Below are 21,776 nucleotides of genomic sequence, written 5' to 3'. Positions count from 1 at the left end.
CAGCAGTCTCCCCGCTTCAGTTCAGCCAGTGATAAATTGAGTCATTCCAGCTTTCAGCCAAACATCCAACACCGCCTTTGACGCAGTCAGAATAGAGTTTCCATTTCTGGAGGCTAATCAATGTCAAACTATTCTAGTCCCATTTGGTTTCAAGAAAAAAAAAAAAAGGAGAATGGCAAATTACCCAGGACTGCAGCATCCAAGCTGATGTAAGTGAAAGCCTTGGCGTGCAGCATTGCTGAGTACCCCTAGAACAAAACAAATATTTGAAGATGAGCAGTAGCAGTATAACATCAGGACATTTAATAATTGAAAAAAAAAATGATGACGACTGAGCAGTCATCAAACAGAAGTCTGTCAAAGAAAACATACCTCCAGCCATTCAGTAGCACCCACAGCTCCATAGTCTCCTGCACTCCAGCTAGCAAAGATGATGCTTCGCCTTGGTTTGTAGCCCCCTGCAAAGAGAGATGGACATCTTCAGCCTTCCCCACTGGAGATGTGGATTAGTACTCAGGGCCTGGGCTGAACAACCACGTGCTGCTCAGGCACAGCTTAAGCATTCTGGCTGCCACAGACAAACATGCACACTAATGGCAGCAAGTGTACCCTTTCAGCCCTCCAAATCCTCCATGCTGCCAAGCTGTATAGCAAAGCCATGCTCCCTGTATTTCCCCTCCTTCCTTCAGCTGCCTGAGCCCAGAATTAATGCTGGGGACAAAAGCACTTGCAATAAGGGTCATCATGCAACCCCCACTCCTCCAGCTGGTAAACTCTTCAGATGTTTTTCACCTTCAGGCCTGGCTGTACAATAGACAGCTCAAATTTGAGGTATGTAGTGCATGCTATACAAAGATATTCTTGCATTCAAGCTACATCAGATACAAGCAGGTAGTCCCTTGGAACTAAGTGCTCACTGCAGATAAGTTGTCTGTCAGACAAGAAACAGCCTTCCAGAAACCTTCCAGACTCCCTATGCATTCTCAAAGGATTATTTTCTAACTGGGCTCTCCAATGTTAAAGAGCACATAGAGAATCATGCTTTAATACACAAGTATTTACCATTTTTCACCATGTCTGAGATCACACGGGCAAGTTCCAACAATATAGCAGTTCCAGTGCCAGCTTTAGCCACTCCTGGGCCCCAGGAGTCTCTCTGGGCTCCAATCACAACGTACCGATCTATAAAGGAGACATCAAGATCTGAGGTACAAGCTTCACTTTGCAAACACCGACTATCAGAGAAGCAGCTTTGAGTTTCTGTGTCAGGAACTACATTCAGAGCCTAAATTCTGCATAAGGTGCATCGCTTTCATTTAGCCTTTCCATGGCAGCACAGCTCAGTTTTGCTCTTAATTCTTAAGGAAGGGTCTTGGTTCTAAAAGAGGAAAGCTCCCCTCGAGCCTGAGCCACAAGGTAGCTGCTCTTACCTGGTTCTTCAAATCCTTGGATAGCACCAAAGATGTTGAGGATCTTCCTGTCTTTCATGGAATTGTTGACATCTAGTTTCACCATTATCTCACTTTCCTGCTTTGTTGTCACTTTACAGGGCAGGATCCCACCTTTCCAATTTTCAAAGCATGACTCTCCATCCATTTTGCTGAGGGAAGAGAGACCCTTTAAACTCATTATCCAGCTCTGGCCTCATTTAGTTAAACAATATCAGGATAGCTGTGTGATATCATTTAACTAGCCAGCTATCCTGTTTTTAAGCTACAAGACAAGGACATGAGCAAACCTTTTTCCACCCAGACCCAGTAAGTGCTTCCTGTGATACACAGCAGACACCAGCAGGGAGCTCCCTGGGCTCATAATACCTCAACACCATTCTTAACCCCTGCAACAGAGCCATGGGCAAGTCAGAAGAGACAATTACCTGAACAGCTGGGCTGCAGCACTGCTTGAGATGGTCTGAACAGCAATGTGGGGTAGTCCTGAAGATTCAGCTGGTGGAAACTGGGTGTGGTTGAATGAAGGGAAGCCTGGGGTGTAAGGGTCTCCAGTTCCAAGGTGGGCCTGTGAAAAGCAAGAAGTTCCTCAGGTCTCAGAGGAGACCGACCATGCAGAGGCACAAAGCACTGCTCAAACTGCAGAGCCTGCATGCAGAAGAACTGCTTACAGTTTGCAGCCCCTGGGGGGAAAAGATTCCTCAGAATAGCAAACAGGAGAGCCAACTACATACTCACATGTCCAAAAGGGACAAGCGTATCCATCATTCTGTAATTAAGTGGATCTATAAACATGAGGACTCCAGCTGCTCCTACTTCTTTAGCATTTGCAACCTAAAGGGTAAAACAACATTAGCTGCACATTTGCAATGCTCTGTGTCCATGACGCATGCAGACAGGCAGAGCCAGACTGGCACAGTCCTGCAGCCTAATCTTTCCACAAGTATCCATCTGAAGAGCAGTTCTGGGACAAACCTAGAACAGGCCTGTGTACAGGAGGACTTGGATCTTTTACAGACTACTTGGTGGTACTTCCTACGGAGGGAACGTTACAGAAATACACGTGGCAACAGACCAGTACAGCAGTGTCAGCACTCAGCACAAGTGAAGGCTAGCAAGGGGCCAAGTGAGACACTGCAGTCAGGTTTTGAAGGTACCTGGCCACAGCAGCAAGATGTGCTCTGAAGACAAGGCTATTCTGCTTCTAACAGCCCTATTACTCCACCCAGCAATACCAGCCAACTCTGCACCCTGTTGTCCCCCAAGCTGTCTCCTTCTCCCTGCTTTTCCCAAACGCTTGGCCATCCCAGTCAGGCTGCCAGAGGCTAAGAACACTGGCCCTGTAAATGGCAACCAGCTCCTTTCAATCTGTGTCCAGACCTGCACATGGAAGTCTGGAGAAAACAAGCAAGACCAGACCTGCTGAACAAGTTTACCTGTGAATTCTAGAGACTTGAACTGAGGCAGAGAGGTGTGACTTAAAAACAAAAGACCATGTTTGGTTAGGCTTTGGGGCACAGAGTGCTCACCTTCTCAGCAAGCGTTATTTTTCCAGTTCTGACAATGACTATGGTTCCATTCAGTGAAGGCACTGACTTCTGTATCTTCTCAAAATCTTTTTTCAGTCCGTAGTTAACATAGACAGGGCTGCCCTACAACAGAAACACTGTTAATAAACACAGCAGTCTTCTACTGGTAAGACACTTGAAGCAGCCTACAAAGTTACAGAGCCTGGAATGCATCAGTCTGCCATTAACAGAATGGATTCCAATCTCAGCAATGTAAACTTTGATCACATGCAACATGCCTGCTGGAGCAGCATCTCCGTCAAAGCTCCTGGCTGGAAGAGAAATTTAAACTGTATCTTGCTGAAGAAAGAAAACTGTGCATGCCCACTCCTCCCCCACTCCCTCCCAGCTCCCTAACTGGAGGGGTCTTTACATACTGCCTATCTCAAAGCAAGGTATTTCAGACACTGCGATCTGATAAGAATGCACAAATCCCATGATTTTCCTGAAGTCACTTACAGAAACTGAGCCACTCTCGCTGTATGCCACGTACGCATCAGGAGTCTCCAAGGTCTCCTCGCTACCATCCATCAAAATGGACACTTTGTTCTTGGTGCTGTTAAAAGTTAGGAGACAGCATTATGTTCTTTCACACGCTGAATATTTAGTTCTCTCTCATATTTCAGTTCACAATTCTTGTAATTCCAACTAAGACAGAGCAAAGCCTGAAACAGGAACACTCACCCCAGCACTTCCCCAAAATATTTTCTGGGATTGTTCAGACACATCAATGAAGGTTAAATTCTGAAACATGTCAGAGAATTATCCTGTGCTTCTAAATCCCTTATCGGTTCCTTCATAAGAGTTGCTGAGCAAACTGAATCCCCCTTCACATGAACAGGCAGGAAGCCTGGTGGATGTGAGCTGTCAGCCAACACAGTGCCAGCTGATACCCTCCTGAGCCACTGGGCACCACTGCCAGGACTGCAGCAGCTGACTGGCTAGCAAGGCAGCCACCCTGCTATCAATTTTAGATGCTGGAAAGTCTGCTTTTCAGCTGCTTTTATGTAATGTGATTTTCCTCTCTCTTCACTTTTTAGTTATGCTTTAAGAGACAGCTGCCCCAAGAAAAATCCAGAGAACTGCTACTGTCCCCTTTGGATAGAGGAAGTCTGAAGAAAGGAGGAGCTATGGCTCGGCTGTGTAAGATCTGCTTTAGAGAGGTGGAACTGATTCACAGTTTCTGCAGAAATAGTGTATTTATTAAGGGCTATGGAGATCCATGCTTATGTATAAGAAAAATCTGCATTTCTTCATTAACATACCTGCCTCTGACTTGCAACTTAATATAGTGTTCGTCATTCCACACTTTATCCAAGAGGAAGCTGTTGAATTGGTTATGAATGTAGGTGGCCATCCTCGTATCTTCAGCCTCACCAGCCTCAAAGGAGTCCACGCCTGCCCTATGCCTGCAGGTAACAGGTGTACAGCTTAGGCTACAGCACCAGATTGCACCACAACACCCCAACCCCCACACTGAAGTCAGACGCGTCACTTAAAACCCATTTTTAACCACGTGCCTCCCTGTACCACAAAGTCTCTTGCTGTGCAAGTGAGCTTGAGCTCTGCTCACAGGCTGTGCTTCTCCCATAGCTGTAAGCTAAGCTTTCAGAAACTGTTACCTCAAGTTGTCTCCAAGACGCTTGGCTGACAGCCTATCTGACAACATGGCTTTGAGATCTGGCCAGTACAAGACAGGTGGTCCTTCTTCCTCAGTTTCATCACCATCCAGTAAGAAAGATGCAGTAGGAGTTATCTCACACCTGCCACTTCCATCTTGACACCTTGCAGCCAGCTGCATTCGTCCACGGTAACTCAAGTAGCCGATGAGAAACCCTGCAGAGATAATACATATTCCTTTGTGTGTCAGAAAGGCAACTATACCAGCTGCACACCATACAAATGCACTCACAGCAGCTTGACAGTTAAGTTGCATCTCTGTTCTCACACCATTTTTAACAAGCTGGCATACCCAGGGACACACAGGAATAGCATCCTGACATTTTGCTTGAGTTGGCACATTTTAAGGCACAATGCAGATGTGATCTTGTGCTTGGCAGAATCCCCCCAGCACCACTCAGAGAGAAGAACGTTTACTTTAGGTTGGCAGCAGAGTTAAAAACCTTTTGAGAGATCAGCATCAAGCACCCAGTGTACTCATCCATGCCTCCAGAGAAGCATTAAGAGCTGATCAAGGGAAAACCAGAACCCTTGCCACAGCAACCCATTTTTCTTTAGTTAAGTCACAGTCTCACTGTCAAGCTTCACACTTCTTTGTGTCAATTCTATATTACAAGTCTGAGCGAGGCATCCTAAAGGATTAGTGAAAAAGAAGCTGCACCCTGGATTGAGGCTCTTTAATCACCCCCTGAAACAATATAAATTCTAATGTTAATGGCCTTGGAGAGATTTAGTACTACAGTTCACTTCTCACAGTTGCTTCCCACCCTTCCTTACCAATCAAAAGGAGAAGAACAGCTGCAGTAACCAGGAAGCAGAGTTTCTTGCCATTTCTCTGTGGCTGAGCCATACTGGCATGCAGGTGCTCCGGCCTTTCAATGTCCCCTCCTTCCTCATCATCAGCAGACAGCTTCATCTCCACATGGCTGTTGTCTCCATCCGTTTGCCGGGCAATGCTGAAACGTGTGTACGACATTGGCTCGCCACTGAACTGTTGAAAGAGAGTTGTGTCATGGAAGAGTTTGCTGCACCAGCCTACAGGCAGCTACACCTGTGCTCAAACTAAACCCAGCTCTCCCACTTGAAAATGCACTAGCACAGCCCAAGCATTGGCTGTCAGTAAGCCAGGCTGGCTGCTCTGAACGGTCACAGACGCACACAGATCTACGCCAGGGTCTGATTCTAGCTTGGACTCCATTACAGATACAACACAGAAAACTGCACTGACATTTCCCATGTGACACCATGGCAATGGCTGGCAGAATCTCCTGGTATTAATCAGCAGTTCACTGCTCTGACCTGAAAATGTGCAGCTTGCACAGAACGGAACTTTGATCTGAACAGAAGAAAGAGAAGACAACCCCCCCCCTCACCCCACAGCTGTGCCTTTGAGCCACATTCATCTTGATGTGAGTAGTTTCATCCTGTGCCTATATAATCTTACATTAAACTGCCCCAGGCTACTCTTAAATTACGCTTTTGATGAATTTTATAAGGCAGCTAAACTGAAGAGATACGCATGGGAATTGTAGAAAGGCATGGGTTGGAAGGGGCCTTGAAAACCATGCAGTTCCAACCCCCTGCTGTGGGGAGCTCTGCTGGCTTGCACCAAGCTTTCCATCTACCAGAACCCCCTTCTCTGCAGGGCTGCTCTCAAGTTCTTCTCCCCAGTCCATACACACATTCAGGACTGAAGCCTGTGCTTAGCCCTTCTGAAATCTCATCAGGCTCCCACAGGACCACTGACTGTCCACATCCCTGAAGTGCTCATGTCATGAGGACTGAATTTACAGTTGTTTCCCCACTCCACCCCCCAAGGTAACCTAAAACAACACAGATTGTCCTGAGAGGCATAGAATCAGCTTCCTCAGCAATACTTCCTCCTGGGACATTGTTCAAAGCTCACCCCACTTGCTTATCTCTTTTTTTCAGCTTCCTGAAAGACCCAAGACACCACAGCAGTTAACGATAATCTCACCACACTGAGCAGCACCCACCACCTTATCACAGCCAGCTAGCTACAGCCAAGCCGGTCTCACAACCCACACAGGAGCACCTAACACTACCTATCTCACGCCACCAAGAACAAACAGCACAGGGGTGGTATGCCTTACCAAGTTCGACAATGCTGCTCTGGCATGATCCATTGCCTTCCTGAGGAGTACCCACCAACTTGACCGAAGGCCTAGAAATGTAAAGCACAACAGATCAACTCCAGCAGTTCCCCAGCCACCTTAAGGATGCCCAAGATCAAAGCCAATAGCATGCACGCTTCTACCTATGTCACAGCGTTGATTAACCTACAACAAAGTTGCCTATGAACCTTGAATGCAAGCAGCAAGTTCACGTATGACTCTTTTCATGGAACCCCAGCAGTGGTAGGGAGTGCAGCTCAAAAGCCAAGGGTCTTGTCTATTGCAGGACCACTTCTACTTAGGAAAGGGTCACAAGAGGCAGTGCTGTGACAACAGACACCATGCACCTCAGAGGGTCAGGGCCTGGCTCAGTGGCAGCTTGGAGACAAGCATCTGGCTGGCAGCCAGGGGTGGCACAACACCCTACTCCAATGCAGCACAAGTTCCTAGCTCCTAGGAGTACCTACAATAGGAAGGTATCTCCTAGTGGACTGTGCTCCTTCCAACATTATAAAGGCAACCACCACTCTGACCAGCCGAGAGCAGCCACCCAAAAGCACCGTCACTTCCACAGCCTGGATTTCTCTAAATGGTAGGTGCTGCAACAAGAATTGCTCCGGCACATCTTTCTCGGTGCTTCAGCACTCCTTCCATGGACAGCTGTCGGAAGAAGCTCAGCGCAGCACTGAGCGCACAGCACGGGCCGGGACCACCCAGCTCACGCGCATCCAAGAAGCGGCTCAGAGCCGGGCAGCACACGGGAGCTGATCTTCACGCGCACAGCGATTACCTTTACACCTGAGAGCCGCGCAACACAAGCCGATGGCTCGGGGCAGAGAAGATCAAAGGTTAATAATAACGGCCGGCAACCCGTTTCACCCTTCGCTTAGTGCGGAGCCGCCAGCAGCTGCTGCTGCTCAGGGCTGAGCTCCACGCGGCATGCAGGCCGTGCGGCCGCGGAGGGAAAAGCGTGTGTGTGTGTGTGCGCGGAGGGCGGGCGGGATCCGGCGGCACGAGGGGCCCACGCGGGGACGGCCGCGCGCAGCCGGCGTGACTCAACGCCTCGCAGCGCTCACAGCAATCAAAAGCCTGGGGAAGGATGGGAGCGGGGAAAAAAACACCACGCTGCACAAAGAGCGGGGGGGAGGAGGGAAATAATAATAGTTAAAAAAAGAAAAAAAGCAAAAAGAAAGAGAAGCAAAAAAGGCGAAGCGCAGCTCCCGCGAGGGGAAAGGAGGGCGGGAATGGCGGCCCGGCCCAGCGCGATAAGCGCCGCAGCGATACGGCGCCCGCCGCAGGCACGTTGCACCTCAAGGTCAGCGCAGCCGCGTGCGTGCGTGCATGCGTGCGCTCCCGGCCCGGGCCCCCGCCCGCCCGCAGCACACAGCCCACAGCCCGCAGCCCGCAGCCCGCCCCGCGCCGGAGCGCCGCTCGCCCCTTCCCTTCCCTTCCTTTCCTTTCCCTCCCCCCCGCCGCTCGCTCACCCGCCCGCCGCTCCCTCGCCTCCGCCGCCCCCTCCGCTCGCCGCGCAGCGGCACAACTGCCGCCCCCCGCGCTCTCCGCGCCGATCATTCTGAGCAGGCCCCGCCCCCGCCTCCTCTCTCATTGGTCCTCTCCGCGCGCAGCCGCCGTCCGAGCGCGCTCCCGCGGGTGCTCGTGATGGACTGCCCCCCCCACGCGCGCACTCACCCCGCGTGCATTTGAGCGCTCGGCTCAGCGGGTCACGAAAGCTTGGGGCGCGTTTTTCTGTCGTTTCCCCGCTTCAGCGCTCCTCCCCGCGCGCCTGGCTCGCTCTGGAAGTAATGCCTCCTGTTTATTGCCGTGGAAACCTCAACAGGCGCAAAGGGCGCAGCAGCGCGGTTGGATGGAACAAACCCTCAGCTGCAAGCTGCTGTTTTTCATCCTAGTTGGGCACTTTCTACAGCCGCAATTGAGTCTGCAGACCTTGCTTTGGACTATTTGCACCAGTGAAGGTGACCCACTGCCCCCAGCGTTTTGCAGTGTTTCGCTGCCATAAATGTTCAGCAGTGTTACAATCAGAGCAGCCCCCATACTTGTCTCCCTGTATGGCTGCCTCCAGGGCAGCACCAGGCACAGACCTTCAGGCCTGTGCGTTCCAGGGCTGTGTGTCCAGAGCAGAGTGGCTCTGAGTGCTCTGCACAGCTCTGAGCAATTAGCCCTCATCCCAATTCTTGTCCCAGCCCTCATCCCAGCCCTTGCTAGGACAGCCTTGACCTCTGAAAGCGGGCAGGAGCAGAACTGTGTAGTTCCTTGTTTAAACCCAACTGGGAAACTTTAAGGAGAAGTACAGTGCAGAACCATAAAGGCAAAGTAGTCAATGATGTATGGAGATTATTTACGAAGCCCATAAAGCATCCCTGCCCTGGGTCAGCCTATCCCCAGCTGGCAGTGCAATGCCAGGCTGCGACTCGGTGGGTGGTGAGGGCAGTAACTGTGGGCAATGAAGATCTGCAGCAAACAAAGGCACTGCAAATGCAAACAGGGCGTTCAGGAAAGCACGTCCTGGGGAGAGCCCGAGCTGCTGACGGGGAGCAGCAGGAGAGCCACAGTGCCCTGCAGCATCCTGAGGGGCTGCTGTGCTTGGTGGGGACATGGTGTCCCTGCTGGGCACTGAGGGTCTTTCTGTCACAAAGCCACTGAGCACTGCCCAGGGTCACCAGAGGCCCCACAGTCTCCTCTGCTTTCTCTGGGCTGCAGTGTGAGTGAAGGTCAGTGCTCCCAGCTCCTGACATCACTCAGGGCAGTGCCAGGCTTGTGTGGCTCTTCAGGGTTTTGTTGTGCGCATGCTCCGCAGCAGCGCTGTGCTCACTTTCCCTTAGCTCGTTAAAGCTGGTGGGGATGGATTATTGCCTCAAATCCACTCCTGCATAAGAAAGATGGGAGCGGAAAGTCGGCCCTTTGACAGAACACATGATTGCAAAGAGGATTACGTTTTGTGAAAAGAAATACATTCCTATGCTGATAAAGGAGGGATTAGCCAGGTCAGAAACTCGATGCAGCCATTGGGACAGCGGCCTCCAGTATTCCAGCAGCTGGGAGGATGGTGGGATGTGCTGAGAGCAGCTCTGAGCAGCTGTGACCCCAGCTCTGGCTTTGAGGCTCAGACTCCTGGCAGAGCTGGGTGCTGTGGCTGTTCCAACACCGGACATGGGTGGGCATTGCCCTCCTTGGTGCCCATCTGCCTGGGCAGCCAGCAAGAGGGTGAAGAAAGGGGATGGGTGGATCCCCTGGAGCGCTGCAGTCTGGAAAATACAGGTGGAGATGGGTCAACGGTTGGGCTAGATGACACTAATAGTCGTTTCCAACCCTAATGATCCTATAATTGCATGAAGGCCTGATGAGAAGAAGGTGCTTTCCTTCTGCTTTGTTCCAGGCAGACCTATGTGAAGCTCGCTAAAACCACGCAATGTCTCAGTTCCCTGTCTGTAAAACCTAACACAGGGCTTTCCAGCATTGCTCAGGACTCTGTTCCCTGGCAGCGCCTGTTCTGCTGTGTTCAGCACTCTGTACGTACACCAACACAAGTTTGGGAGATCTCAGAGGAGCGATGCTGAAAAGCAGTCACTGATTTATGTATCTCCATCAGATGCTGTCTCTTTTTTGGAGCTGTTGCTGTGTGCTGGGCAACACATGCTCACCACAGGTGCTTTCTGTTCCCTCTCACAGTATCATTGGGTGTGTGCTCAGCAGTTCCCCATTTCCACACCTGTCAGGAAAAGAAAATAAACAATTCAAAAACAGATGTTTTTGCACCACAGCTAATGTTGGCAGTGCATCACCCCCAAAATGTTTCATTCTGTGGTGCCTGAGAGCAGTTTAACCCTTTTTACATTGTGCTTGCCGCAGGCTGGAAGTCCTAGTGCCAGCTTCCATCGAGGCATTCCTCCTCATGGCAACTTGGTCATAGAATCCAGTACGGTTAGGCTGGAAGGGACCTTAATACTCACTCAGTCCCAACACTGTGCCGTGGGCTGGCTGTCCCCCACCAGCTTAATTTGCTCAGGGTACCAACCTGGCCTTGGGCAGCTCCAGGGATGGGGCACCCACAGATCTCTGGGCAGCACTGCCAGGGTCTCACTGCCTTCTGAACAGATGTTTGTTTCTCTGAGCTCCTGAGGCACTCATGAGTCCCCTGACATGAGATCAAGTGACCCTCTGTTCCTTCATTCATCAACCCCATGATGTGACCATGTCCCCCATGTAGGAACATGAGACCAAACAGAGCAAAAATACAGTTTCACTTCTGTTTTATGGAGTGGCTGACACTTGTGTGACCAGCAGTGCTTCCCAAGTGGTGGTTAGTTAAAAACTGAGGGAAAACAAAAGCTGCAGAGATAAACAGCAAAGGAAAACACACACCAGGAAAAGACACTGGAGGGAGTGGAGACATGGCAGGTAGCACTGTCTTCCCTTTGAGATAATCCTTGTCCTTGCATCCTTCCCCGGGAAGCACCTGGCTCCGGCCTGGTTCCTTGTCCTCAGCTGTCCCGATAAGCTGCAGAGATGAGAGGAGGCTCTGGCCAAGGACACGGTGATCTGTGACACACGCAAACATGCAGACCCCACCTCAGGGACCCTCTGTCTTCCCACAAGACCCCAAGCCCTCCAGAAGCTGTACCAGGAGGGAAGCAGGGATGGAGGTGCTTGCTACTGCTGCACTTCTTGCTTGAGGCCAGCACAGAGAGTCAGGGGAGAGTTTCCAAATTGTACCATGTCCCAGCAGGGTGAAAGCAACCTGGATCTTTCACATGGGCCTCTTCACTTGCAAACACTGGGTTTTGCTGGGATGTTAACTCTCCACACACCTGGGGATCTCTCTGTGCTCCTTGCACAGCAGGAGCGACCCTGCGTGCAAGGAGGGTGGGGGCTGCTGTCTGCTCAGAGCACACAGGGACATGGGGCCACTGGCAAAGACCAAGGCCTGGGAGATGTTCCCTGCTTTGGGCTCTAGGGACTCGTGGTGACTTGGTGGCAGCATGCCTTGGCCACATGGCTCAGGAAAGCCAGGACAAACAGCTGTCCCCATGCCCCAGCCAAACCCTGCACCGTGCTGCTCCCAGGCACCAGTTACGCCTTCTGGCAAGGTGCTGGCCCTTCCCAACGGGACAGCAGCAGCACTGGGACAAATCTCCAGCGTGCATGGGGCCGATACCAACAGACAGTGCTCAGCGGGCAGCAGGGCTGGCAAGAGATGGGGCAGGAGCCGTTGGCAACCCGGAGCCCTCAGTGCTGTGGGGTCAGTGTGGTTGCAGTTCTGCTATCTGCAAGGCTGCACCTGGCCCCGATAGCAGCTCAGCCCAGTGAGCCTGGCTGCTCTTATCTACTGCTTGGGACTGCCTGAGCCAGGCAGCTGCAGGGGGCTGTGGGGCTGGGGGCCAGCACACAAACAAGCTCAGGATGTGAGCACAATAGGCACAGAGGCAGGGGGACGCATCAAAGCAGTGCAGCTCTTAAATTCTGCGCGTTTGATCGCACCCCTGGGCCTGGCCCCTGCTGCTCTGGGGGCTGGAGGTGGGAAGCGGAAAGGGAAAAGGTAATGTGGAGAAGGCATGGGGCTGGGACACAGCCCTGAGGGTCCCCGGCCCCACGTCACAAGTTCCTCATTAGCTCCCTCGGCCCCTCTTTGTTCTGTTCCTGCTGATCTGTATCTCAAGTGCCTAACACTGCCCCTCTCTTTCCCTCTGCTTCTCTGGGCAGGCATCTCTGACACTTTTCCAAAGTGTTTTATTTTCACAAGCACTTCCCCTGAATCTGCAGTTTTCTGAATCTGGGAGCTTTTGGAGTTTTCCGCTGCAGACTTTGTGGTTTGAGTCCCACCAAACCAGGGATGCCACCTACAATCTGTAGTGCTTCATGAAGCAGCCCGTGTGGCCTTGGAGCTTGGGATACGGTGATGAGTTATCCACAGCAACCAGCTCCCACCTGCCCCTGTGTCCCTGTATATGAAGGGGCGAAAGTCCCTCACTATTCATCCTAGAAGGGCCCGGGGAGAGGCTGGAAAGGCCGGGAGTTTCCCCCTGATTTGCTCAGCAGTGCACACACTGCTGTGTGGGGATAAGAGCATCCAGAGCTGCTGGGTGGGAACCACCCTTCCTGATAAGGGAGAGTGCTGGCTTTTAGATTAGACTTGACCATCTGTATCTGTGGTTCGGGGTTTTGAAATGAATTTCTTGGCATAAGAGGAGCCTAAATTGGGGAAATAAAAACAACATCGGAGAAGGCAACAACACTCTACCATGCTCTGCAGGGGGAAGTTGTCCCCAAGGGCTGAGTGATGAGATGCTGCAGCCCTGCAGCTCTGTGATTGCAGCTTTTTGGCCTTGATGGCTTTCCTGCTGCTGAAACCATTGTCAGGGTAATTAAATGAGCAGGTGCTGGCAGCCTTTGGCAACTGAAGATTTTGCTTTGTGCTGTCAGCCCGCTGGAAAACCTCGCTGCAGGCAGATTAATCTCTCTGAGCAATATCTGAAAGCAAAGAAGGGGCTTTAATTGGGGTGGGATTAGCAGGGAGAGGGGGAGCTCTCTGCCTTCTTGCTAATTACCCTTTATTGGCTGCTGCAAAACCCGCCCTGGCTGTCGGGCTGCCTGCTGCTGGAGTGTGGCTGAGCAGTGGTGCTCAGTGCAGGTTTGTTGCAGGTATATCTTTGGCTTCATTTACAGCGATGTGGTGCCTCCGAGCGGGGGTCTTGCAGTGGTGTCACTTTCCCTGGGTGCGTGCAATGACAAACCTCAGGCTGGAGAAAGGACATAATACTGGGAAACTGGAAATAAACAACCTGGCTGCCCAGTCCAAGTGCTGAGCTTCTGGTGCGTGCTGTTGTGCCCCACAGCCTGGCATTGGGCACGTCCCTGCCCTGCATGCCTCCCTCGGGATGCACACGCAGCAGGGCCAGGGTGCTGCTTGGTGGGAAAGCTGACATACCGCAAGGAAAAAATGTCAGTTTGTGTTTTTGTCTCGATGTAACAGCTAAAAAAACTTCTGAAGGCAATGGAAAAAGTTCTGCCTGTTTCCCCAGTGACCAGAGCTGTTGGCTGTTTGTTTTGACCTCCTGAGGTTTAGCCATAGAGAACGGACACAGCCGTAGAGAATTAGTCAGTGGGGACAGATCCTTCAGCTCCACTCAGTCTGAGGAATGGCCCCGGGGCTGTTATGCGGGTGCAGACACCTACCATCCTCTTTCCTTTCCATCCCTCCAGCCATCACTTGTGGGTTTTACTGGGCGTGATTGCCCCTGCCTGGAGACAGTGCCCTGCTTTGCCTGTGCACGTCCCAGCTGGCTCAGGGCAGCTGCTTTCTTAATTATGCTGCGATGCCAAATGAGCATGTGCCAATGCTCGTGCAGAGTCACGATGCCCACGTTGTGCACGCACAGTGACACAGTTGGGGCTGGGTGTGAGCTCCCCATTGCTGACCCCTGGATGGGGTGGGGTGGGCAGAAGCAGCTCTGCCCTTTCCCAAACATGCTGTGTGTGTGCTGGCTCTCGGGGAGAATATTTGAGGGGATGAGGTGTGCCTCTCTACAAGCCTCAGCATTTCCACCTGCGAGCTCCTAACAGGAGACAGACGGGTAAGAAAATAAACTCCCGACCAAAAAAAATGTCCCGGAGCCCACGCTTCTACCTCGTCCTTCTCAAAATGCCAACATCAGCAGTGACGTGTGATATTTTAGGTGGCCACGAGAGAAAAAAGCCCCTCTGTTTTCCAACAAGGCGCCTTTCATCGGGGCTGCCCGCAGGAACCCGCTGGCCCTGCAGCCCCGGGGCTGCTGCTGGGAGTGGGGAGGAAGCAGAGCCCTGGTGTGTTTGTTGGAGCCCCATGCCGGGCTGGGGACCGACGTTGTCCGTTTGTCCCCTTTGAAGGTGACAAAGCCCACGGCATGCCGAGCGCAGCCCCGCTGGATGTCGGTGTTATGGGAGGAAAAGCAGACAGAGAGGAGCCCGGAGCTGCTCTGCTGATGGTGGAGGCGGAGAGGTTATCGGGTGCCCCATCTGCGGGCTGGGTTCACAAGGGAGGGGGCGGCTGGAGCCATCAAAGCTGCTCTGATGGCTTCTGTCCAGCTGGAGTGTGGCTCCGTCCAGCTCCTGCCCTGCTTCTTCCAGCCACAATGGTCTGCCCTGCCTCCCACCATCCTCCTCCTCTCCCAGCTGAAGACAGCAAAATAGCAGCTGTGTGTGTGCCATGAGCTGGGGACAGTGGGACACTGCAGGGCAGAATCAGCATGGCCAGGTCCTGGTCCTGGCCCTGGGGGCACTGCTTTGTGAAGTGTGATTGAGGCCCCAGCAGGGGTGATAATCAGTCCATGGGACACACTGCCTTGGGGCACACCCATCCCAGCTCTCTGCGGCACGTACACATTGTATAATAACCTAAATATTATATAAAGACACACACACACACCTATACAGATATGTGTAGCTTTCCTGCTGGCATGCATGCAGTCTGACACTGGAAGGTCTGACGCCAGGGAGAGGGTGAGGGGGCTCACTCATTCCATGACTTCATTCATTCCATTGGAGGAGAGCACGGGCACTGCATCGACGCTTCCTGCAGTGACCTTGAGGAGTGTGACACGTCTGAAATGCACGTCTGAAACTCCAGCCCTCTTCTACAAATAGCACTTGGCACGGGCTGTCCCAGGGCATCGAAGCAGATGAGCTGACTCTGCTCTCCTGCCACGAGGATCATTCCCCATTTCACATGTGGGGAAACTGAGGCATGGCACGCTCCCTGACATTGGGAGCCCTGTGGGTTTGCAGGGCATCAGGTTCCCTACTGCCAAGCAGAGATGTGAAGTGGGGGGCTGCAGCTCTGCCAGGGGTTCCCACCTCCTGCTCCCTCCAGCCCTATCTCCCTGAGAGTGCTCCCGCCCTGCCTGCTGCCCTCCAGGAGCAATCAGGGAGCTGCACGCACCCTTATCTGCAGCCACCCATGGGCAGGGCTCCAAGGGCACTATCAGTGGGGCAGCTCTGGCCCTGGAGTCCCCAATCCCTCTGCACTGAGGCTGGGGGCACCCTGACCATTGCACATCAATGCTGTGACCGTTGTGTGGTGATGCTCCCAGGCTCAGGACTCCTTGCATCCCTCGACCTCACTGCAGCACCGCTGCAATGTCACCTTTGCAGGTGCTCAGGTACAGCACTGCAAGGCAGACAGTGTGGTGTTTCTGTGCTACAGGATCCAGCCACCGTCCTTTCCCAGCCTTCCTCTTCTGGTGGTTTCCTCCCAGCACCCTGGGAAAGCCTTTTCTGACCCTTTCTCAGTGCTGCAGTAACTGCACTTTATTTGTTTATCTTGAGCTGCATCCACCCTCGTGCTTCCAGTGCTCTGTGGGGTTGCTGCTGGGACAACGGTGGGGCTGACTGGGGACACTGAGCTGAACCTAAAGCTGTGGGGTGGGGGCAGCAGGGCCGTGCAGGTGTCACTGTCCCCAGACATGTGGTGTTCTGTGACACAGTGCTCCTCGCAGTCCCAGGGAGAGAAGTATATGGAGGGAAATGTTTATTGCCTCTTTGTCCAAATGGACCATAGCACAAACAATGGGGTGAGGGAGGTGCCTTCCCATATGTGTCAGCTGCCTCCAGTGTCACTGATGGTTGTCACTCCTTGGCGTCCTGGCCACCCAGCATGGCACTGGGCTCTGGGAAGGAGGGGAGAGCATGAAAAGGAAGGACCTGGGAGCCAGGACCTGCTCCAGCCGCAGCCCAGGGAGCCAGAGGTGGGTGGAAAACCACCCCAGGCAAATATTTCCATTTCCAGAGCTTTTCCAAGTATTGGGGAACGCTGACCCAACAGCTGCGTGGGCAATGCGGGCTTGGCAAGAGGGCTCTGGTGGGCTTGTTTGGGCAGGTTTTCAAGGGCCAAATGGTTTTGTTTGAGGAAAAATGCTACCCCACCAGACAGAGCCGTGCCAGCACTGCTGTCAGCTACTTGGAGCACTGCATCCATGGGGCTGTGGCTCCCAAGCTTTCAGGTACTAGGTCCTGTGGGGTGGATGGCTGTCTGGCATCTCCCTTTTTCTTCTGTGCCAAAGGGGTATTTCTGGCAGGCAGAAGGATCCTGCCTGCACCAGGGGATGGATGCTCACCTGCCTTCAGCTCCTGCTCATCCTGCTGGCCTTCACCTGTGGCAGCAGCCTGCAAGGAGAGGGGTGGCTGTGGGGAGAGGGGGTCCACCACATAGGAATGAAGGCAGGAATGAGAGGAGAAGCCCCCAGCTCTGCCATCCCATTGCATTCCCCTCTCCACACCCATCTCCATGGCTGGGGAAGATGTGAGCAAGGCATCATGGGCATGCTGCACCCTGCTGCCAAAGCTGGTGTTGGCTGCTGGTGTGGGAGGTGACTGCTGTTCCTGCTGGCTCTCCTGCTCCCATGGCACTGCTGCATCCACCTGGGGTGATGTCCATGTGGCCAGCACTGAGAAGTTCTGGGATGGTGGTGATCTCATGGAGATGGTGGTGGTGATGGTCTCAGCTCTGATGGTGTGGGTCAGAAGCAGCCAGGCACAGTGGGGTGGGGACTGCCCCCACAGTACCTGGAAGGTACATTGGCACTGCACTCACCTCAGCTTCCATAGGGCACAGCATAGGCAGGTGTAAGCCTGGGGGTGCAGAGTAGCACGGTGTGACTCTTGGGATGGGGACAGCTGGGGGCTCAGTGCAGGTGGTGACACCGAGAGGGGATGGAGAGGGGTGACATGGGCAGTATGGGTACCTCCTTACACTCAACTGCCTGCATAGTGGGACTGAGCCACGTGGAGCATCGATGCATCATGGAGCTGTCTGCTGCTCTGTGCTCAGTGCCCCACGGCCATACCCACTGCCTCAGCATGCACTGTGCTTGGGTGCCCCAGAGGGTCCTGGACATGTTGGGATTCAGGTAAGGATGGTGAAGAGGGTGACTGTGATGCTGCAGAGAGAGTCAGGGATAAACAGCCACAAGCACGCTGTGCACTGGGGATACGCATAGCAAAGGCAACAGGCTCCAGCATGCACGGCCCACATGGCACCGCAGGGTGCACAAGGTGTGTGTGCATGTCAGGGCAGGGCTCTGCCTCCCGGCACCAAGGACACACGTTGATCTTCCACAGGGTGATGTGCTGCATGGGGCAGAGCAGCGAGAAGAGGATGCAGGACAACTTCACCACCACGGATTGGGCCATAGCAATCATCAGCAGGAGATGGATGCAGTGGTGGAAGGAGATGGTGGACCGATGCTGTGGGCGATGCTGGGACCCGATGTACTGCCCCTGTGCCCAGAGATGCTGGCAGAAGTGCTGCAACGTGCTGGCAGTAGGGGCACTGGAACCAGGGGCACCCAGAGTCTCGCTGCCCCTTCTGAGCAGCACTGCACACTTGGGTGCGCACACAAAGGGTGTAGGGAAAGGTGGGATGCGGTCAGTGAGGCTGCAACGTGCTGGAGGTGTGCAGCACTAGTCCCTTACCTTCCTGCAGCTGTCACAGCAGAGAGAGAGGATGTAACGCCAGCAGGAATAGCAGCATCTGTGGCAGCACTGCCACCTCACTGTGCTGCTCTGCTCCAGCATGTCTCTCTGGGGCCTTCCTGCAGGTGACACAGTGGGGATCCTGCTCCCTCCAGACCTGGGGCCATCCATCCCCTGCTGCCCCATCCCCCTATATCTGTGTGTCCCACCTGGCTGAAATAACTCCAGGTTGGAGAAGCTGAATGCCAGCAGGCAGTGGGCAGCCTGGATGAGAAGGATGGTGCTGAGGAAGAGGCCTAGTGGCAAGCTGTGCAGGGCCAGCCAGCTGTACCTGTGGTCAGGAAGCAGGGAGAGCACAGAGCTCTCACTCCAGTGTCCCTGAGATGTTGGTGTGAAAGGGCAGTTCTGTCACCCCACGTTGCCATGTGTGCTGCTGTGGGGTGCCTTATGGGTACGAGGTCAGCAGGTGCAGGACCAGGAGGATGCTGAAAGGAAAGGAATCAAAGAGCTCCATGGTGAGCTGGGCAGCTGCAGGGCCTCGCAGGCTGGACTGGATCCCTTTCCCTGGCAGCTGTAGCACAACAATCTGTGTTCCACTCCTATGGCAACTACTGCATCCCTGCTGCACCCCAATTCCCAACTGTGACTTCCTGTTCCCAGAGTGCTGGGGACCCTTTTGGGGTGTGAGTGCCACTCTGAACTTTGCTGGAGCCCACTGCATACCAGAGCGCATTTTCCTTGGGGTGCTGGGAGGGCAACAGGAGTGTGAACACGCCTACATGCCTGCAGATCTTACCTTGCTCCTCCTGAACCCCAGAGGGAGGACACATGGGGACCAGGCCACACAGGGGCGCCCACCCATGCCCATCCATGAGGTGCCCAGCAGGATGGGCAGGCAGACACCAAGCTCTGCGGACACGCAGGCACAACAGCACATGTCACAGACACTCCTCCCAGGTCGATAACCCTGTGGCCAAGGCACTTTGCGGGGCTGGGCCAGGGCCAGGGCCTCACCAATGAGCATCCAGAGCTGGTTAAACTTGAACGAGACACCAAAGCCTCCCCGTGGTCCCTGCCCTCGGGACTCTGACCCCGTGTGGGGACAGCACAGGGAAACTAAGGCAATCGGTGCCAAGCAGCCCCGCGGCTGCCGGGACAGAGCCAGACGGGATGGACCCCACCATGGAGCTGGCAGATGACCCCAGGTGGGTGCCGGGACCCCTGTGCTGCTGGGTCACTTTACAGACCCTTTTTGGAGGGCTTCTTTTTGGGTTTTGTGGAGTTATGGGTAATAATAATTTTGGGTTATGTGGAGGAAGGGGTGATAAGAGGGGACCCTCTGGGGCTGGGTGTCTCCGTAGCAGCACTCCCTTTCCCTGCAGGTTCCCTCGGCCGCTGGTGGAGATGCTGATGCTGAATTTCAGCGTGCCAGCTGCGTGCTTCTCCCTGCCACCCACCTCCCGGCAGCTGCTGCAGCGTAAGTAGAAGGAGAGGGCAACACGGGGGGGGGGGGGACAGACCCTCCTCTTGTCCCCTGTGGCAGCAGGATGGGGATGAGGGATGGAGAGGGGAGCTAGAAGACTGCTGCTTGGGTCTGTATCTCAGCCCCCCACCCCAGGCAGGGGGAACGGGACAGGACTCAGCAGAACCAGGTTCTTGCCCCTCCCTGGCAGAGCTGGACATGGTCCAACTGTCCATCACGGGCCTGGCCACCATCCTAACGCTGGCATCAGTCATCATCTACGTGGAAGAAGCCCTCTACATTGCCCACAAGACCAGCTGCCCCATCAAGATGAAGACCCTCTGCTGGAGCAGCTCGGCCCCCACGGTGAGCTGAGCCTGGGGGCGGCACCAGGGGTCTGAACTCCCATGGGGATGGGGGGCAGCACCGTGCCCAGCCCGTGTCTCCTCCAGGTCGTGGCTGTGTTCAGCTGCTTCGGGCTGTGGATCCCACGCTCCATGATGGTGGTGGAGATGGCCACCACAATGTGAGTATAGCCTGAGCCAGGGCAACGGGGCCTGGCTGCTTCTGCCACATTCTCCTACCTCCTCCTCCTCAGGTACTTTGCCATCTGTTTCTATGTCATGATGATGGTTATGGTGGAGGGCTTTGGAGGGAAGGAAGCTGTGCTCAGCATCCTGAAGGATACACCAATGGTGCTGAGCACCGGGCCATGCTGCTGCTGCTGTCCCTGCCTGCCCCGCATGACCATGAGCAGGTGAGGAAGGGATGGGGCAGGGTTATCACCCCACAGAATGCCGGGGTGAAACAAATCCTGGGCAGGGGGATGCAACCAACCTCTCCCTGAAACAGGAAAAAGCTTCGCCTGCTGATGCTGGGGACCTTCCAGTACGCCTTCCTGAGGGTAGCCTCTGTCTTCCTGGGGCTGGTCCTGTACACTGATGGGAACTATAACCCTGCTGACGTGAGAGCTGCGGTGGGGGACAGGCAGGGGCACGTGTGACAGGGCAGCCCTGCCAGCTGCTGTTCCTCCCCACAGATCTCGGCTGAAAGTGTGGCACTCTGGATCAACACTGTTGTTGGAGCTTCCACCCTCTTTGGGCTGTGGGCATTGGGGATACTCTTCCGGCAGGCACGACTGCACCTGAAGGAGCAGAACATTCAGGCCAAGTTCACCTGCTTCCAGGTAAGTCAGAGCACAGGGAGCTCTTCCCAGCCAGATGGTGGGACGAGTGGGAGAGCCAGGCCCAGCTGCTGGGAGCAGGAGCTGTTTGTGGGTCCCTATCACTGATGATGCTGTTGGTGCAGGTTCTCCTCGTGCTGACAGCACTGCAGCCTGCCATCTTCAGCATCCTGGCCAACAACGGCAACATCGCCTGCTCACCGCCCTTCTCTTCCAAGGCCAGATCACAGCGTGAGTTGGGAGCTCGGGGAGAGGGCCGCTGGCTCCTGGATAAGCACCTCCAGCACACAGCAGGGCGTGCACATGGTTGGTGAAAGTGCCTTCAAGTCATCTGTTTCCTGCTTTCAGAGATGAACATGCAGCTGTTAATCCCGCAGACCTTCATCCTGGCGGTGGTGACACGGATGTATTACCGCCAGCAGGATGACAAACCAGGCTACCACCCCGTCAGCTTCACAGCCACCAGCAGCACTGCCAAGGTGTGAGCAGAGCAGGGTGCAAAGGCAGAGCAAGTCCAGGATGCTGCCAGCCCAGTACAGCCCTTGGAACCTGATGGGAGCAAAGGCAAGAGAGGGGGAAAGGACATTTTGGGATCTGTACATATCCCTCCAGCATGGGGGCTTCGTGGCAGGCACTGAATAAAGATAACTGTACACACGTTGTGTCTTGCTGACTGGAATGGGGTCCCCTGCTGTCCTTGCTGCACAGGACACATTTCACGTGGTGGGGGGAAAGATCCCCAAAGTCTCTTCAAACCATGGCTCAAATGCCAGACAAGGAGAACACAGCTATGCTAGAGCAGCAGAAGGGATGTGGCAAACGGTGAATTAAAATGAT

General features: G+C 54.0%; 2 protein-coding genes across 3 annotated transcripts in view; one reads left to right on the top strand and one right to left on the bottom strand.

Moving 5' to 3' along the window:
* The window catches only part of TFRC (transferrin receptor), a 118,328-nt gene that overhangs the window by 6,056 nt on the left and 90,496 nt on the right, over nt 1–21,776 (bottom strand). Inside the window, exons 1-13 of one of the 2 annotated variants that reach the window (XM_065748015.1) lie at nt 8,316–8,412; nt 6,811–6,881; nt 5,474–5,687; nt 4,639–4,852; nt 4,282–4,425; nt 3,476–3,572; nt 2,978–3,100; nt 2,187–2,282; nt 1,877–2,016; nt 1,431–1,600; nt 1,063–1,182; nt 373–458; nt 185–248 (exon numbers count right to left, since the gene is read on the bottom strand). In XM_065748015.1, the coding sequence (XP_065604087.1) occupies nt 185–248; nt 373–458; nt 1,063–1,182; nt 1,431–1,600; nt 1,877–2,016; nt 2,187–2,282; nt 2,978–3,100; nt 3,476–3,572; nt 4,282–4,425; nt 4,639–4,852; nt 5,474–5,687; nt 6,811–6,881; nt 8,316–8,403 (1,627 nt within the window). In that variant the 5' untranslated portion in view covers nt 8,404–8,412. Of the gene's footprint in view, nt 1–184; nt 249–372; nt 459–1,062; nt 1,183–1,430; nt 1,601–1,876; nt 2,017–2,186; nt 2,283–2,977; nt 3,101–3,475; nt 3,573–4,281; nt 4,426–4,638; nt 4,853–5,473; nt 5,688–6,810; nt 6,882–8,315; nt 8,413–21,776 lie in introns of those variants that run through there. The other variant, XM_065748014.1, reaches the window with a different exon arrangement.
* Nucleotides 19,389–21,594, top strand: SLC51A (solute carrier family 51 member A). The gene is made up of 9 exons (XM_065747771.1): nt 19,389–19,499; nt 19,677–19,771; nt 19,968–20,122; nt 20,209–20,282; nt 20,355–20,513; nt 20,609–20,720; nt 20,796–20,942; nt 21,065–21,170; nt 21,288–21,594. Exons 1-9 carry the CDS (start codon nt 19,465–19,467, stop codon nt 21,422–21,424), a joined length of 1,020 nt encoding a protein of 339 aa, XP_065603843.1. The 5' UTR covers nt 19,389–19,464; the 3' UTR covers nt 21,425–21,594.

Source organism: Cyrtonyx montezumae, unplaced genomic scaffold, assembly GCF_038088225.1.
Source record: "Cyrtonyx montezumae isolate F1298 unplaced genomic scaffold, pur_monq_1.0 scaffold_5, whole genome shotgun sequence".
NCBI classification, from domain to species: Eukaryota; Metazoa; Chordata; class Aves; order Galliformes; family Odontophoridae; genus Cyrtonyx; species Cyrtonyx montezumae.
The sequence above is the reverse complement of the archived record's forward strand: the minus strand, read 5'-3'. Positions and strand labels throughout refer to the sequence as shown.